Genomic DNA, 18,520 nt, shown 5'->3' with positions numbered 1-18,520 from the left:
GGGGTCGAGTCGGGTTCGGGTTTTGAACAAAACAACCCAACCATGTCTTGACGCTGTTTGCGTCTGTGCACAAAACGCAGTCTCTTTTGTAGTAGTAAATTATACTTCGTGATACGAATGGAGTCAACAGGAATTTATCGGAAAATATCGGTTCAACTTTCTATTATGGAATATAAATTTCGACAGGTACCGCGACGACTTTTTCTCTACGTATATGGTTTTGTGGGATACATTCGTGCCCCAGAGCTAAAATTGCTCTAATATGTCTAATTTTTATTAAATTTATAATTTAATTGGATAGTTTTATTCTAAAATCATTCGTAACGTAATCTGTTTAAAAAAAATTGACTATTTAATATGTAATATTTCATTTTGTATAGAATAAGTCTTTAAAATACGTCAAAATTCCTTTTTTCATTCATATTGCTATAACTCCGGTAGTTTCAAATTGATTGTGACTAGCTACATGGCGTTGTAAAGCTTATTAAGTTTCCTTTTGAACAAAATTATTCAAAAAGCGGTCAAAGAGTGTATTTATTCCGATACTTTTTTGAACACCAAACGCCAATACAAACGGTAAAAATACAGCAATACTCTGTAATGGAGATGAAGAGGTAGAGCCCGTGCCTTGTATGCGTATATAAAGTATGATCAAGAGCCTGGGCAGTAGAAGATGGCGAATCGAATGGTGCATCTTACATACTATATACAAATCATATTCACGAATGTGTTTTACCTACGATGTTACGATACCGATCCAAGTCCATTTTCTAGTTACTTTGCTATATAGTGCTTTGTTATATCAAATAACAGATTCTATTATTCGGCAGAGTTGGAACTAATACAATTTTACAAAAGTTTCTCGCTTACTATGTATCGATATTTTGCTTTAAAAAAGGGTATAATAAATTTTCCGAATTATGTACACATGACAAAACACTAACGTAAACGGTTTTGTGGGATACAATTGTACCCCAAACAAACTTTAAGCGAGCACTGTTAAGTTGGTCAAATGAAACAAATAGGTTATACCTCCTTTAACGGAAGTTTAATAATCAAATTGATTTATGATAAAGATTGCTTACAATTAAAATAAACTGTAACGGAATAACAAGGATTTGAATTCCCAAATTTGGTGGTACTTTGGTGGCATTATGGCGGCTCGAATTGAAAAAGGGCACAATATTTTTTTAAAGCAGACAGTTTAAGCCAAATTTATTTTCCACAGACTGTCTTTGTTCCATCAGACCTAAACCTAGCTTTTAACTGATTTTTAAAAGTTTGGAGTCGTTCCGAGAGCTCCATTGGAGATGTCGAAGCATCTCTACTGGCGCGCTTACCGTATAATCTGAAACATAAAATAACTTAGATGCCCCATCATAGATAGTCCTAACGCTAATGATGGGACTCAAGAACGCGTCAGAATCTTGATTTATACTCTTTGATACAAGTTTGACCATACCAACCAGTAACGTGGGTGACGTCATGTAAACTGTCGAATACGAATTGCCAATTGCCGACGGGCAAGGTTGTTTGAAACTGTGACCATTAAGCTTTCTGTTTCCCCATTAGTTAATCGCCGATTTAACCTTAATTCCGGTTAAGATATCGACGATTTATAAGTTTCTCAGAACATTACAAATTCGACGTTAAATAATAGTAAATATAAATGCGGATTCTACTCGCCAGTGATTCGTTTTGTCATAGGCAGCTATAACTCAATGCGTATGGTGCTACTTCAGATTCGCGTGATTCTACTATTCTTAGATGAGCCTAGGGTCCCGTTTTCAAATTTTAAAATCCTCGGGACTGGGTCGGGTTCGGGTATTACAAAATTTTCATTCTCGGGTACGGGTCGGGTTCGGGTTTTTAAGTTTTAAAATGTTCGGGCTCGGGTCGGGTTCGGGTTTTTCAAATTTTATAATTTCGGGCTCGGGTCGGGTTCGGGTTTTTCAATTTTCATGCTCTCGGGTTCGGGTGCCAAAAAATTGAAACCCGGCCATCTCTAATGTACACGCAGAAAAAAAACATTCCACTCCATATTCATTATAAATACCTGATATGACGGCGGTTATGTTAAATTCAAATTGAACAATTACACACCCCATTATGACTTTCTTTCATCCACCTACTTCACACACTATCACAATTATTCCAATAAGGGAAATGGTACGCGATAATGCGGCATGTTAGAAGTAACACAAATTGATTGTAACTAACTTGCCGTCATGTAATTACGTAGATTTAAGAGGATGATGGAGAAACATGGTATATTATCTGCATTGATAACAAAACCGCCTAAGCATCCTTCCATCAGCATTGCTTGTAATTAGCATAAACCGATAAGACTAACGAAGTGTGTTTCATGCATTCAACACAGTTTACATGCGTTGCCAGGATTCACAACGTGTACGAGCAGCGAACGGAGAGGTACGTGGAGGATGAACGACCCAACACGCTAGCCCCGGCGTCCGCCTCACCGGTGGGATTAAGCGTGAATTACATTCACTCTCTGTATGACCAATTTCCGGCGTCTTCCTATCATCACCATGACCACGGCGGTAGCGGAGGTGATTTTGACAATCAAAACAGCGACGCCTACATGACGCAGATACAAGGTAATTTACATTGGCTTTGTTCAGTAAAACTCGTCGGTGAAATTAATTTTGCCGCGCAAAAAAAAGTGGCGGGATACCTTTTAGTGGAATTGAAATGGGCTGATACTTCGTGCTAATTGTCTGAAATTTCGAGAAAAATACGAATGTGTATAAATAGCTGTTTATTTGTATAGCTTTGAATACACGAACGAAAATTGAATTAGTGCAACGACGGTCGACTGCAAACCCGACCAGGAGAAAATAACTGGCCAATAACCCGAGCATACTATTTTCTGGTATCATACCAAAACCTGGTATTAATTGATCATTAATACCTCATTGAGGTGTTAAGCAGGTATTGAAGAAACATTTTTCAATCGCTGCTTAATACCTCGATGATGTATAAAGCTTTATTTTAGTATTATTTATGTTTTCCAGTGATTTTTACAAATACCAAATCAATACTTTATTGAATACCTTCATTCAGTGACTTTGTTTATTGGAAGTTTAAAAAGGTTTTGTTATTATTCAGGTAGTATTATAACTCGTTTCATTATCAACTAGCTATTCGTAGTACATGTCTCAGTTATTATTTCAGGTATTTTACCTCTTATGCAAGGCTCCATGCCTTATTGTGGTCCCATAAGATTTATCATCGATTCCCAAAAAGTGCACCGATGCAATGTCTGATTGTGACATATACTTCTATAATTCAATGCAAACATATTTTTTCTGAAATAGCACGAAAAAAATCTTAACCCTCCGAAAGTCGCGCAAATGGCCCACTGAAGGAACAGCCGCTGGTGCGCTAAGACGATTACGCTAGATTTTCAGAGCAGCGTGCACTCAGTGCACTAGCGCGACTTCCGGAAGGTTAAGGTTAGTAAAGCGCACATTTTATTGGAAACCCGTGTATAAATTAGATCACTGGTAGCGAGGCCCGTGCTATCAACATTCGCGGATTTTAACCAATATTGGAAGAATTGTTCATTTGGATAATTGTATTTTACTTTTAATTCTTGAGATTTTTCCGATTTTTCCTTAAAGTAAAGCTATTATTGGCACAATTTTACTACGACCTTTTTTGCTTTCAAAACAGTGATAAATATGTTTGCTCGTAAGCACTTTTTTCAATTTGTTAAATTGACACTGCTCACAGCGATAGTTTAACGGAGCTGTGGATCCTTGATATGTTTACAATATATGTAGAAAAATATAAGCAAAATATTAATGATCCATTGGATTTCGCACACGCAGCTTTCCATTACGTGCGGAGACCTACTATGACTTTCAGATCATTTCAAAAGCATTGCATCATGTTGTAGCAGGATTAGGTTCAGAATATACATATTCTGAAAGTGGGAAACCGGCAAACTTTTGCGATTTCGAAAAATCTCCTACATTATTCGAAACTCCACTATGGCTGACCAGGGATTCAATCGACCACTGCAAACTCAATTATCACATGGCAACTATTCAGCGTGCTTAGTCATTTTCATGTGATCTTTGTGAATCCGACTACGGAACCTCATATCATCTGACATGCAGATTCTGTAGTCGGAATTGCAATTGCGATTTCGGCCGTCTTTACACAGGCGACACCTTGTTTGGACGACTGAAACTCAGAGACATACTAAAGTTTCTTATCCAATGTGGTAAAGAGCTTTAGGCTGACTCGCAGGCGATTTGAACTACTTGTGAGTTCAATTTACCTGCTTTTTATGTTTGTGCTGTTATTTTGCCCAATCTTCCAATGCTACTTCCTCCCTCATCCTTCTCCTTTCCTTTCGCTTAGGAAATGATAAGAAGACACGACAAAACACAAATCCCCGATTACACACGGGGAACGTGCCTTGTGAGCCAATATATTCTGATTCCTGATTCCTGAACGTGATTAGAAGTTACCAAACACTCGAATGTAACGCCATGTACAGTACGATTTTGACCGTTTATATGATACTCCCCCCTTAATAGCATCAGTTATAAATCGTGTACATGGTTTCAAATGCGCCCACGAGGAGACGATAATAGGGAAACGAAACCCTACTAACCCTTCTGTTCAGAAAATTTGCCCCATTTCTATGATCATATTGCCATTAACCCTCCGAAAGTCACGCAGTGTACTGAGTGCCCAACGTTCTGAAATTCAACCTTCAAGCTGCAAGCGGTCGCCCAAATGTAGATAATAGTGCGACCGCCAGAGAGTTACGAGCTCTTCGAGTAACTGAAACTAGCACCTTATTTCAATGTAATTTAATAGACATATCAAAATTTATATTGGGCATCGTCAACCATGGAGTCCAAATATAAAAATTTTGGTTGAACATTTGTAACCCATATTTGATTTTACAATTATTTCAGATGAATAGAGAAGTAACATCGCACTGGAAAGTTTCAGAGAACTTCTCAGTCCACAATTTTCAGTAAAGAAACACATATGCGCACAAATTGGAAACTTGCAGTGGACTAGCAGCAAAGTTATCCAATTATCAAGTTCTCGCCTAAATTCAACACTCAGACCTAAATGATTTTGCAACTCTGCTGGTCGCCTTTGTACTGAATTTCAGAAACAACTTTCATTCGATACAAACTTGCTTTCTCATTGCTTTCAAATACGAACGGAATGTTCTTTTTAGCCAGAAATTTCACTTCAACAGTTACAGAACGTGCATACCAGATCTGATTCGCACATACACGCAAGCATGCCAATTTCCAGAAGAATTGACACCCGTTTGGGCAGCTAGCATAGTTGTTCAGCAAATTTTGCTCCTATGGTAGATATGTATAGCCACTAGCGCTACTGACCAGCTGTAGAGACACATCCGATGTGCTGAATTGTCCGATATACGACATTAATCATCCTCCTTTTTTTTCTTCCATCTTGCCACCAGACATGTCATCGTCAGCCGCCAGCTCCAACAGGATGCGATGGCCAATGACCAGCAGTAGGCAACAACAGCTATTGCTACCACTTCTATTGCTACTACCCGTTCACAGTGTTATTATGCAAATGGCATTCTCAATTCTACCACTGCTACCAGCCGTGTTCGGTTGTGTCCGACGGAATGAGAACGAGCATCAGCAGTCTCACTGCCATCATCGTCATCGGGAGGAGCAGCGGTGGACTACAACAAAGCACAATCAGCGTTTTGCCAATGTCCTTCTCCCGAGAGTAGCATGCCCCTGCCGTTAACATCAACACCTACCCCATCATAGTCACCAGAACCACCCCCCAAAACGAATCATCGACAAAGGCAATAACAAAACCTCATCATCCTATGGAACGACAGTTGCTGATGCTCGTTTCGTGTGTCCGCTTTTCAATAAAATGGTCACCGGTAAGTAGGGGTGCTCTATAATTCGATACTAGAACCTCATTGTATCTCATATTTTCAATCTCTGTTTACTATGAATAGTAGAGTAAACATAGCTCTGACAAAACGAAACTATAGTATCCAAAAGAAATGTCAAATCGTATATCCAAGAAAATAATAACGCCAACTCGAGTTACAAATGCAGTGAACAATGAGACTGAGGAATTCATGTTTTAGGAATGTTTCTTGTTTCGATTATAGCGGATTTAATCTTATGGTCATAGGCCTTTTCTCGAATTATGTTCGCACTAATATAAATAAGTGATTTGATTTACTATTTCTGCATTTCAACAATTGACAAATAACAACTTATGTGCAGTTACTGTAAAATTATAGAGCATTCGCCAAGTACTACATTGCTCTAACAATCTGTCATATCATTCCGATCGTATCGCTTTTTAAGCCAATTTCTTTCAAGTGCCACTATATATAATTAAGTGTTCTGGGGAGCAATCATAGTGTAGTTAGTAAATCAATTACCTTGTACGGAGCTCACTTCACGATTCCCAACCCCACATATAGGGTTAGAAATTTTTCCAAAGAGACTTTTCTAACCCGAAAAAAAGGCGAATGACCCTAAAGTTAACTATACATTCAAAAAAGAATAATGTTGTAACCGCCGTGTCTCGCAAAAATGGTGAATGTGCGATACTCATATTTGAGCGTAGTGAAAATCCGTTTCAAGCGACCCACATTTGAACAACCGAAAGTAGAAGTCGCAAGTAAAAAACAAATTGATTATATAAAAATAGTTTTTATTATAATCCTGATTTTCAATTTCTTGAAGATTAAATCTGCTTCTCCATATATCTCGGTCCATGGTCGTTTGCCTACAACCTCTAAAGTGATAAATACTCCCCAGATTCTACTCCATTTGATCGAACCACCATGATCGCAGCGCTCCTCTTTCGTCTCTTAACTACCGGATTGGAGGTAAAAGCCAACTTAATGGGGTTGTTGTCTGGCTTTCTTTCAACATGCCCCGCTCATAGTGCCCTCCCAGCTAAAGCTATTTACTGCCGAAGATCGTTTTCAGCACCCACCTTTCGAATACTTCGAGTATTCCACGATCCTGGAGCTTCATGGATCTCATTTTTTATGGATCATGGGCTCGACTTCCAGAGACAATGTGCCTTGTGTGTTATTATCCGCAGTCTCCAATGAGCCTAAATAGATGAACTCGTCAACCTCCTTCAACTCGCCGCTGTCGATCGTAATACTGCTGCCCAGACGTTACCTATCGCGCTCAGTTCCGCCAGCCAGCATGTATTTCGTCTTAGGCACACTCAAATCGTGCTGTAGCGCATCTCACTCGGGTATACAAATCTACTACCGTCTCCATGTTTTTACGGATAGTGAACCCCGCTCTTCGTATCACAACTTCTAGTACTATATTAAATAGCAGAAGGAACAACCCATCGCATTGTCTTAGTTGCGTGATTCGAACGGCTCCGAGAAATCTCCCGAAATCTTGACACACGCACACACCATCCATCGTAACCTAAATCAGTCTTATAAACTTCCCGGGGAAGCCGTTCTCGTCCTAAATTCTGCATAGCTCTACACGTGTCAGGTCCACCGTGTCATTTGCGGCTATGAACTCGATGATCAAGTAATATGTTACGACATCGATGATTCAAGACATTTTTGGAGGTTGCCGATATGGCATCTTTTTCACGACGGCTAGTTTCGGGATCAACTTAAACATCATTTGGTAGTGGTCTGAGTTTATATTAGCGCTTCGATACGTTCGTGCGTCGATAATTTGATTTAAGTCTCTGTTTGCCAAGCTTATGTCTATGCAGAAGACGATGTTGGAAGAATGTGCTCTTCATGGCCCTGGTATTGAAGGTGCCAGAGTCTTAGACCGTTCTCGTTCGTTTGATGGTGAGCCCTGAACCTTCCAATAACCGGTCTAAATTTTATCTTCTGGTCAGCTGAAGCTGAGAGACCTGTAGTTTCATGTCCCGAGTTTCCAATCCATAATCTGTTTTCGTCGCATACGTCTAGTCCGATTGAATCCATTCTAAACTTCTTGCTGAAGGTCCTGAGCAGCTTTGTTTACCGGGCGGCTCACTAGACCTGTACCAACCAACAGGTAATGCTGGAGGACTCGCCTTGTTAAGGTTGTTTTAGGGCATGTGGATTTAGACCTATAGAGGCCAAGTTAATCTCAAGCATTGCGACATTGGACAGCAACTGTTGTGGCAGTCAACAACAGAAATAAAATTCAACGCTGCAATTATGCCGTTTCCTGTTGCTCCCGATAACGGTAACTGGGTGGTGGATAGTGTAGGAATGGAGGCAATAGGTAATTGTTATAGGACGATACGAGATTTTAACGCTTCGGCCCTGGAGTGGGGTAGCAAGCTGACCAACGCAAGAGGTTACAGCCTGTTGGAAGCCCTGGCGAAGCTGGATGTAAGGCTGTGCAAGTAAGGTTCTGCTAAGACATTCCGTAAAGACGGCCGGGAATCCATCATTCTGCAGTGCTTCGCTGATGAATAACATGAATTGGCGAGTTAGTGAGCAGTACACACTTAGTGGCCACCAGGTGATCCACTACACCATTGGTCGGCTGAATTGCATTGTAACACCATTGGTCGGCTGAATTGCATAGTGAGGACTGGCGTGCGGAAGTGGAAAATAAATGACTTCAAAAATAACCCTTTTGTTGGAGAACTTCGCTTTCAAGCCTCGCTCCTATTTCGAATGCCGATGAGCTGTCGGAAACATTAGCGAGGGCATGTGACGTAACGATACCGAGGAAAATGGAGCCATGGAACTGCCAGCGTACGGTGTATTGGTGGAACGTGCTGCCTACCTGAAAACCAGAAGACGTGTTCAGATAGCAAGATCTGAGGCAGTCAGAGAAGAGCGTAAGGTGACATTCCGGGCGGCTAGAACTACTTTTAAACGTGAGCTAGTGGTTAGTAAGTTCATCTACTACAAGGAGCTGAGCAAAGAAGTAGACGCTAACCGCAGGGGCAACGCTCAACCTGTCGCGATGGCCAAGATCAAAGCATCAACGACGCCAGTCGAAATGTGCGCTGACAGACTGAAAATTATCATGGAGCATTATTTAACCACATGGCCGCCTTCGACGTGCGTGGATGCAGACGGTTGAAACAAATGCTGATTTCGTTTTTAAATCAGAGTTGCTCTAGGTTCGCTCGGAGCTGTCACTTGTATATGGAAACTGTAAACATTAGAGCGAACCTAGGGCGACTCGATTCTAAAACCGAAAACAGCAAAAGTCTCCAACGACGAGTTCCTTATAATGGCGAAAGGGCAGAAAACGGAGAAAGCTCCCGAACCGGACGGTATCCCCAACGTGGCACTGATAATCGCGATCCTGGCGCTTCCGAACATGTTCAGGGTAATCATGCAACAACGCTTGGACGATGGATACTTCCCGGATAGATGGAAGTTCCACAAGCTGATGTTGCTGTCAAAACCCGGGAAACCACCAGGAGATCCAGCATCGTATCGGCATATATAGTGTTGAATACTCTTGGTAAACTTCTGGAAAGGGTCATCTTCAGCAGGCTGAAGAACTACGCTGAAAACCGGGAAAGGGAACTGGACGGTGGTCGCCATCAGCACAGTTCTCGCGAGTGCGGAGAAAACTTTAAGGCAAAAGAGACGGGGTAATCGCTACTGCGCCGTGGTTTTGATCGACGCGTGTCAAGAACGCGTACGACAGCGCCAGCTGGATGGCACTGCCCAGAATGCCGTAGTGCTGCGCATAATGCGGGCCCCGGACTATTTGTGCAAGGTTCTGCAAAATTACTTTCAGAACCTAGTACTGGTCTACGAGACCATGGGACAGAAGGCGATAAGGGTCACGGCACGAGTACTTCAGTGCTCCATACTCGGTCCAACGCTCTGGAATAGAACGTACAACGCAGTGTTAACAATGGAACTGCCAAGGGGAGTTGAGATCGGCGGCTTTGCAGATGACGTTGTCCTGACGATAACCGGTGAGACCCTTGAGGTGGTGTAGATGTTGACGGCAGAGATAATAGGCATCGTGGAAACCTGGATGGCTGACTTCAAGTTGCCGCTGGCTCACCACAAGACCGAGGTAGCGCTTGTCAGCAACTGTAAAAAAAAATCCAGCGTGCCGAGATCAGCGTCACTGTGATAGTCCACAATCGGTTAAATTACAACAGCCATTTCGACTATGTATGTGAGAAGGCTGCGAGGACAACTAACGCATTGGCAAGGATCATACCGAATCACGGAGGAGCAAGAGGCAGCACGAGGGTGTCTCATCCTCAATACTGAGGTATGACGTACCGGCCTGGGCTGCTGCACTGAACTCAAAGCGGAACCGGACGAAGTTGACAAGCACGTTTCGCCTAATGGCTGTTCGTGTCGCGAGTGCATACAGAACGATATCGTCGGAGGTGGTATGCGTAATTACCGGGATGATTCCCATCTGCATCACTCTGGCTGAGGACGTGGAATGCTCCCAGCGAAGAAATGCACGTAATACAAGGAGACTAGTCCGAACGGACTCGTTGGCTAAGTGGCAGCGAGAGTGAGATAACGCTGAGAAAGGAAGGTGGACTCACCGAATCATCCCAAATATATCTGCTTGGGAACATAGAAAACATGGAGAGGTGAACTTCCATTTGACGCAGTTTTTGTCCGGGCACGGATGCTTCCGGAAGTACCTGCATCGGTTTGGACAAGCTTCATCACCCCTTTTGCCCGGAGTGTGTGAACTAGGTTCGAAGAAGTTTGAAGTTGGAGTGAGAGTTGATAATATCGTCGAAGAGATGTGCCAAGACGAGTATATCTGGGATGCTGTCAGCAGAGTAGTTTCGAGTATACTCTACGAGCCACAGAAAAAGTGGCGAAGGGAGCAACAAAGATGCGCCGCCAGATGAAACCTCGGGAGCAATTCCGCCGCTGCGGAACTCTCCGCCGGTGTCGATTAGATCCACCGCGGGGGACCAGTTAAGTAGTGCGTGACGCAGCACAGGGTTCGGATCGTCGACGCGCCCACGAACCGAACGTCAGACTCCACCGGAATCGCCGGTCCACCGGAATCGCCGGTCCTCGAGACCCTACCGGGTTGCCCGGGGTAGCATAGAGCCGGAGATTAGCGCGAGTAGATCGCGTCGAACAGCTAGCAGTGGGGCGCCAGTGAACCGAAAGCTGCGCTCCATTCGGAACCACAGGACAAACCTCAGCACCTACTGGCTGGCCCGTTTAGTTGTCTAGGTCCACCTCCAGGGACTAGATCGAGTAGATCGGGACGAAGCGGAGAGCTAAATGGCTCAAGGGAACAAACATCGGTATAGTGAGAAATCTACCGCTGGGCAATTCGTAGTACGGTAGAATCCTCGCCATGGACTACCTGACTATATTGTAACAAAAATGGGAGCCAATTAGCTCACAAAACAGACACGGGTACCGAGAGGAATTCCGCCGCCAGGGATCGTTCAGTCGAAGTTGGGTGAGTTCACCACCGGGGACTATCCGAGTACTTCAGGGTAAGGCTGGGAGTTGAGTGACTCACGGAAACAAGAGCTAAATGGCTCATGGAATCAGTATCTAAACGGCTTACTGAGACGAGAGCTAAATGGCGACGTAATAGATAGAGAGGGAAAGCGTTGAGAGTTGAATGGCTCAAGGGTCGAGCCATTTTAGGGATCGAGTGAGGCTCCGAGAAAGCTGCGCAAAATTCGTGAGCAAAAATCCCCTCACCAACAAAGTAATACCTTGGTGTAGTTAACTGGGGAAGAAGGGCGAAAAAAAAGTAAGGAATGTTGTGAGTCGTTGGACATGAAAGTGAGTCGTGAGTCCTACACAGTGCCAGGTTTTTTAAGCTTTTTAAACCTTACTAGAAAAAAAAAGTATGCGAACCCTCCAAAGACATTCTTAGGGGCTTCATATATGTGTCCCATTTCATATTCGGGACCCTAACTACTAATGCCTGTAGCCGAGAGTGTTCCCATGATTCAGAATTTATAAGTTATATGCATTAAGAGTTGCAATAGTTAACTAAACTTTTCTGTTTCGCGTCTTAAGGAAAATAGGCTGAAGTCATTTGGGATTCCTGGGGGTGGTTTTCCTTGCATTCTTTGTAAATTTTTTATAAACCTGAAATGAAAATTTTTAGCCCATCTCGGCCAGAGCCATCAATATGGTTCACCAACCGAACCACCAACAGATTTGTTTCTATTGTCATTCGCATTGAGCTGTTTAGAGCAATGAGAGCATCTTCTCAAAGGACTGTATAGTACCGATAAGGATATATCTGTGCACGGCTGGTGGATTGCGATTCAATTAGTTTGTGTCGTTACGTGCTGTTAGCAGAGGCATTATTTTTATTTTCCATCATTGCAAAGTATACAACGAAATCCCAGATTTTTAAACACCCGACGGAGTTCGTTCGTCAATGGTTCCCGCTCATTTGGTGCATCAAGCCGCAAATCTTAAACAGAAAGAATTACGATTTTAGCCGAGTTCTGCTAGTCAACATTGTCGGATGTCCTTTTTTTCGGGAGACTGCATATCAACACCAGGAGAGAAGACAATTGTAAGGATGCGGCCGTTCCCGTGGACTGACTGCATTATTTGATTTGTGCAGCCCCATGCTAGTAACCGGGGCCAATTGAAACAAATATCTATTTTCTTTAGCAGCATCCAACGAGTTTCGAATGCAGTACATACCATAGTTATATTAATTATATTATATTAAAGAATAATTTAATCATTCAAACGTGACTCCGTTGACTATCATTAGATCTCAATTAACAGCCCGTAGTGTAGTGACGACACCCCGGTTATGTCACAAACATTACCCACTCATCTGTTTTCATTTTAATTTTGTATTTCTGTTACCATCCTAACAGCACATCTCTAATTCACGTTCCATATTTTTCGCAGGGACACGCAAGCGACAGAAGCATGCAAAAAATGGAAATTTTCCAACGATAACCATAAGCGAAGACAGCTTGAAATATGTATGTTAAGTGTAAATATGCAACACACTAGTGAGTAGGTGGCAAACTGTTGGCATCCCAGGAACGAGCAGTTGTTAGCAGAATCAACGAGAGAGAGAGAAAGCGCACCTACCGGTCGCCGCTCGTACAATCTATAAATCCATTTAGACAGTTCTTGCAGCCTGCAAGATGTTACAAAGTTGTGACCGCGGTTTGGGCATTGAAATGAATAGCTCTAGGATGGAAGTATTGACAAAAAACGAAAAAGAAGCGCAAACCATCACCAGCATGTGTAATTGATTAGTGCATTCGTTGATCAATGCTGCTGTGGCGGTTGAACGAAGAGCTTGGTAAACTTTTTTTCTGGTACATATTTTGGCAATAGCCTATACTGGCTATGTAACACATAGGTAGCGAATCCTACAGACCGTGGGACGAATATGCGATAAAGGGGCAGCACAGGTGTATCAGATTCATCAAACAAGGGGTGGTTGTGTGCATCTGTAAATACGAATGAGAATAAATTTCTGTATAGGACACTGGATGTCATACTTGTACGTTTAGAAGAACTCAACGTTGCGACCAGGGTTGTTAATCGATAATTAATCGTCATCGTCGATAACGTTAACCACCCGTCAACGTCATCGGAAACTCCGTTAACGATAATGTATCGTCGCCTTCATCGTCATCGTCGATAATTGTATCGTCGTTTTCATCGTCATCGTCGGTTCATCGGTTATCGCGATACATTTTGCGTTACTTTCCCGTTTATTGGGGTTGAAGTTGATGCGGTTAACTTTCAATTGTTTAGAAATAAATACCTATTGAAGGACATGTTGTTGGCAGTTGAAAATCGCTAGTTTTGGACATTTTCTATGCACAGGGTGGGGGGGTGGATGTCCGACGATGTGTCAAAATGGAATTTTTGTCAACTTTTCGGGAGAGTTTTATATTGAAGGGAAAGTTATTGGCAGTTGACAATCAATAATTTTGGACATTTTCAATTCACAAAGGGTTCGACGATGTGTCAAAATGGATTTTTTCAACTTTTGAGGAAAGGTTGTTATATTGAAGAAGTTATTGGTAAGTGAAAAACAATAGTTTTGGGCATTTTATATGTACCGTCGGTGCATCAAAATAGAATTTTTTTCAACTTTTCGCGAACTTTTTATATTGAAGGGCAGGTTGTTGGCAGTTGAAAATCGATAGTTTTGGACATTTTCAATTCACACGAGAATCCAAATTGGCAAAAAGGTGAAAGAAATTCTTTGAACCACGAAAAACATTTGTAGTTATAGTGTCTTCAACAAAGTTTATTTATATTTTTTTGCATTTAAAAAGTATTAGTTGGGTGATTAATCCCTCTAAAGCTGAGAAGAAAGTTTTTGCTTATGTTTATGAAAATAAAAAAAACTTTCTTTGGCAAAGTTGTTGAGAATATCTTAAGTATTAACTTCGCTGAAGAGACTATGTGTCTATCTGTCGATTTTAATTTACATTTGTGGAGATTTCTTTGATATTACCCTGAAAATTGCTTTTTTCAAAATACTTTTCCTGGTAATTTTGTAGAATTTCAAAATGTTCCAAGATGTTGTTCAGCATAAGAAAATACAGAATTTTTGTAATGTATGTTTATTTGTATCTCTTACAACTTAGAAGTTATCGAATGTTTTAGTGCCCAAAAAGCAATATTTTGGTACGGAAGCCGCAAATTTACGCAGACGAATATCAATACGAATCTGTAAAACAAACACTATCAAAATTGTTTGGTGGGCTCTAGCTTACGTTCAAGTCAAATTCGAGTAAATTCCTTCTTTAGCATGTTTTTCTTATCTTAGAGATGCAAAATATACAAAAATAATAATACTGTACTGTAAGACCTCCTTAAGGGAATTTTTTACTAAATGATCAGAACGAATTATGAGGCTTTGTCGAGGAACTAAAGAAGAATATTTTAACCGCTCCGGTTTATTAAAAAGAAAGAAAAAAAAATGTTAGTCCAGGTGTTTGCGTTTCGACTTCGTCTCTTCAGAACCAGAAAAAATATGTGCCGATTTTGTCAATGTCATCGTTTTATTAGCCTATAATTCGCCAAGGGACTGATAAAAACGGGTCTTCACTGTATTCAAAAAACGAATAAAACTCTATTATGAGGCCATACATAAATTACACTACATATTTAAGGGTAAAAAAAGGAAGCATGAAGCATCATGTTACATAGTGGAGAGAAGAAACGGAGGAGGGGGCTAAAAGCTTCCTAACTAGAAAAGGAAATCAAACATGGGAAATATGTATGTATATTCTCCTTTTTAAAATCCGAAATCTTCTGGTTTAAATTAAAATTATAATAAAATCTGTTAATCACCACACGGCTTAAATGTGTAGTGTAATTTGTGAATGGCCTAATAATAGTGGTTTAGTAGTTTTTTTAATATATGTTTTTGCGTGCTAATAATTACTAATTGCACAATAGCTCAAAATTTGTTTTCTTCAGGGTCAAAACAATTTTGATCACCTTTTTGCCGCATGGAAACACACCTGGGACTCTTCTGTGTACCAACTTACTCGAAAAGTTGAAAAAATTCAATTTTGGCACATCGTCGGACCCTTCGGCGTATTAAAATGTCCAAAATTATTGATTTTCAATTGCCAACAACTTTCCCTTCAACATAATACATTTTCCCGAAAAGTTGAAATAATTTCATTTTGATGCATAGTCAGACCCCGCTGTGCATAGAAAATGTCCAAAACTATTGATTTTCAACTGCCACCAACATGTCCTTCAATAGGTATTTATTTCTAAACAATTGAAAGTTAACCGCATCAACTTCAACTCCAATAAACGGGAAAGTAACGCAAAATGTATCGCGATAACCGATGAACCGACGATGACGATGAAAGCGACGATACAATTATCGACGATGACGATGAAGGGGACGATACATTATCGTTAACGGAGTTTCCTATGAAGATACATTATCGTTAACGAGTAACGCCGATAAATTATCGTGAAAAATGTATCGCATTAACAACCCTGGTTGCGACCATAGGATACGTATACATACCGTACGAAAGGAGTACGTGATCCCCCGATGTAATATTATTGATAGCTGAAAATAAAATGAAACGTGATGAAAAATTAAGCAGTACTGTTCGTACGAAATTGTTACCTTTCAATGAACTATTTAGCGTAGTGAATAATCAGTGGAACGATGACAGCCAAGTCAATTGAAATGATTGTAAATCGGAACTCGAATTGCCATCCGCAAACTGCCTACAGTTTTAAACAATTTATGAGTTCAATGATACATATTTGTTTAAATTTAATAAGATCTTTCCTGGAACGGCTTAATCCTTCTGAAGGGTATTACACTACTCAGGGCCGATTTCTTCACCCTCGCTTAGCGCTTAAAGCAGGTTTAAACGTACTGGTGAACCTGGTTTAAAAATTAGGCGAGAGTGAAGAAATCGGCCCTCTAGAAGAAAAAAAAACAACTTGAGTGAGCGAAACCGCTCAAAAATAAAAAAAAATGGCTGTTTCTATGGCTCTACGTCAGAATCGAATTTTAGGGTCCATTCATAAATTACGTAACGCAAAAATTGCCCAAAATTGACTCCCCCCATGTAACAAATTGTCACAAATTTCTCCATACCTCCCCCTCCTCTATTACGTAACAAATTCCCTGAAAAAAAAATTTACTTCGGTGAAAACATGTTACGTAACGTTCTAGCTTACTCCCCCCTATGTCACAACATATCACAACTTGCCGTACCCCCCCCCCCCCTAAAAGCGTTACGTAATTTATGAAAGGTCCCTTATGAACATTTGAAGATTTGTTGTATAATCATCTATGCGATTGAAAATCAGACGAAATAAAGAGAAAGCCAGGTAAGTAGCAATTCATGGTGAACATTTCGCTGGCGGTTTCAATGGTGAGCACGAAAGGGGGGGGTTCGTTGGCACATGGCCTACTCCCCTATTCACCCAGAAAGCGTTCCAGTAAAAAAGAGAATACTTGTTTTTGTATTATTTAGTCTGTATATTTAGTACATTGTAGCTCATTGAATCAATATCATTGATGAATAAAACAGATACGAGTAGTACTTAGTGAATTCCTTGAGGAACATTTTCCGTTATCCAAAATTTCCAGAGACATTTTATCAAAAAGGCGTGCATAACAGGTACGAAAAAAATTAGATCGTTTAGTCTTTCATTAAGACAAGGAAACTATTTCTCATTTGTATTATGAATGTTTTGTATATCACAGTACCGTCTTTACGCATAAGCACACTCGGCCAGGAGGCCCGCACTGGGGATGGATATAAAACCATAGTAACTTGTGAATGCTATTTTTATTTCATCGGTTAACGGCCAAACTTGGTTATTGGTTGGACTTGTGCTTTCTTGAAATTGTTTTTATTATTATTACCATTATTAATTGTGCTGCATCCGCAGCGGGTCACACACCATAAAAAGGAAAACAGTTACATCGCATCTTACAGAATTTGGTAATCTTCCTTGAACTCAGTTGTTTATTGGGTTCGTCGTTGAGGTGTTGAACTCCGGGATGAAAGCGCTTAGCCAGGGCTGCGGGATAGCCACCCCAGAACGCAGTCTGGGTGTGCCAATGGGCCCACCGAACGATAATGGTGGGTGACTTAGCAATTTGCGGTTTTTGAAGGGACCACGAAAGAATCTCTCCAGCATCCGGTTCGGAGGTGGCACTAAACATTCATGAGTGATGGGCTGGCAGATTGTGGCAGTCAAAGGGCTGCGGGGAGAACCTCACAAGCGCCCGGTACGTTTATATTTTCGATAACCGCATTTAGCGTTCTATCACGCTATTGAATAAATTGCTTTTTTGATACTTTTTCCCACTCTGCGTTGTGGACTATTTTGTACTCACCATAACTTTATAATTTTTTGTCAAATAAACAAACAATTATTATGAATACACTGTATTTATTTCTATATTCTGCACGTTTATATAATTGTTGACTTATCTCAAATTTCTTAACATACGCTGGAAAACAATTACTTTTTTAAATCAATTTGAAAGATTATTCCAAATCAATTCCAACCAACATCCTCTCCTTGGAAAGAAACCTATCCAATGCTGGATAGGAAAAACGATAGAGATACGAACACTTCTCACAAAATTAACATCCATTAGCTGTCGTTTCTATCTTTATTGTTATTTATCCCAAATATTTGCTAACGAGTGATAATCGCCCGACCTTGCGCTTCATCGTACATACGACGCCAGCCACCAACCTTATTGGGTGTACCATTGCCCTATATATGTGCTCAGTACTGTCATTCGAATCTATTATCGAGCAAACGAGCACTGATGGCAAATTTAGACTATGCTGCAGCTACCGGACCGTACGTCGGCCATATCCCATGAGAGGAAGGCACTGTTTTTCAGCAGAAGAAGTTTGCTCTTAATTGTGTAAATATCCAAATGGATTTAATTCGATCAAAGCAAACAAACAGGCACACAATTCTGCAGACGTGCTGCGACATCTGCTTCCTACCTACAAAGTTCATATGGAATATCATAGAATATGTTTGTTCCTATAAGCT

General features: G+C 41.0%; 1 protein-coding gene across 1 annotated transcript in view; it reads left to right on the top strand.

Moving 5' to 3' along the window:
* The window catches only part of LOC131681264 (uncharacterized), an 87,638-nt gene extending 73,902 nt beyond the window's left edge, over positions 1 to 13,736 (top strand). Inside the window, exons 6-8 of the mRNA XM_058961980.1 lie at positions 2,381 to 2,618; positions 5,489 to 5,935; positions 12,878 to 13,736. Coding sequence (XP_058817963.1) covers positions 2,381 to 2,618; positions 5,489 to 5,790 — 540 coding nt within the window. The 3' untranslated portion in view covers positions 5,791 to 5,935; positions 12,878 to 13,736. The remainder of the gene's footprint in view (positions 1 to 2,380; positions 2,619 to 5,488; positions 5,936 to 12,877) is intronic.
* The last annotated feature ends 4,784 nt before the right edge of the window (positions 13,737 to 18,520 follow it).

Source organism: Topomyia yanbarensis, chromosome 2 (assembly GCF_030247195.1).
Source record: "Topomyia yanbarensis strain Yona2022 chromosome 2, ASM3024719v1, whole genome shotgun sequence".
Taxonomy (NCBI): Eukaryota; Metazoa; Arthropoda; class Insecta; order Diptera; family Culicidae; genus Topomyia; species Topomyia yanbarensis.
The sequence above is the reverse complement of the archived record's forward strand: the minus strand, read 5'-3'. Positions and strand labels throughout refer to the sequence as shown.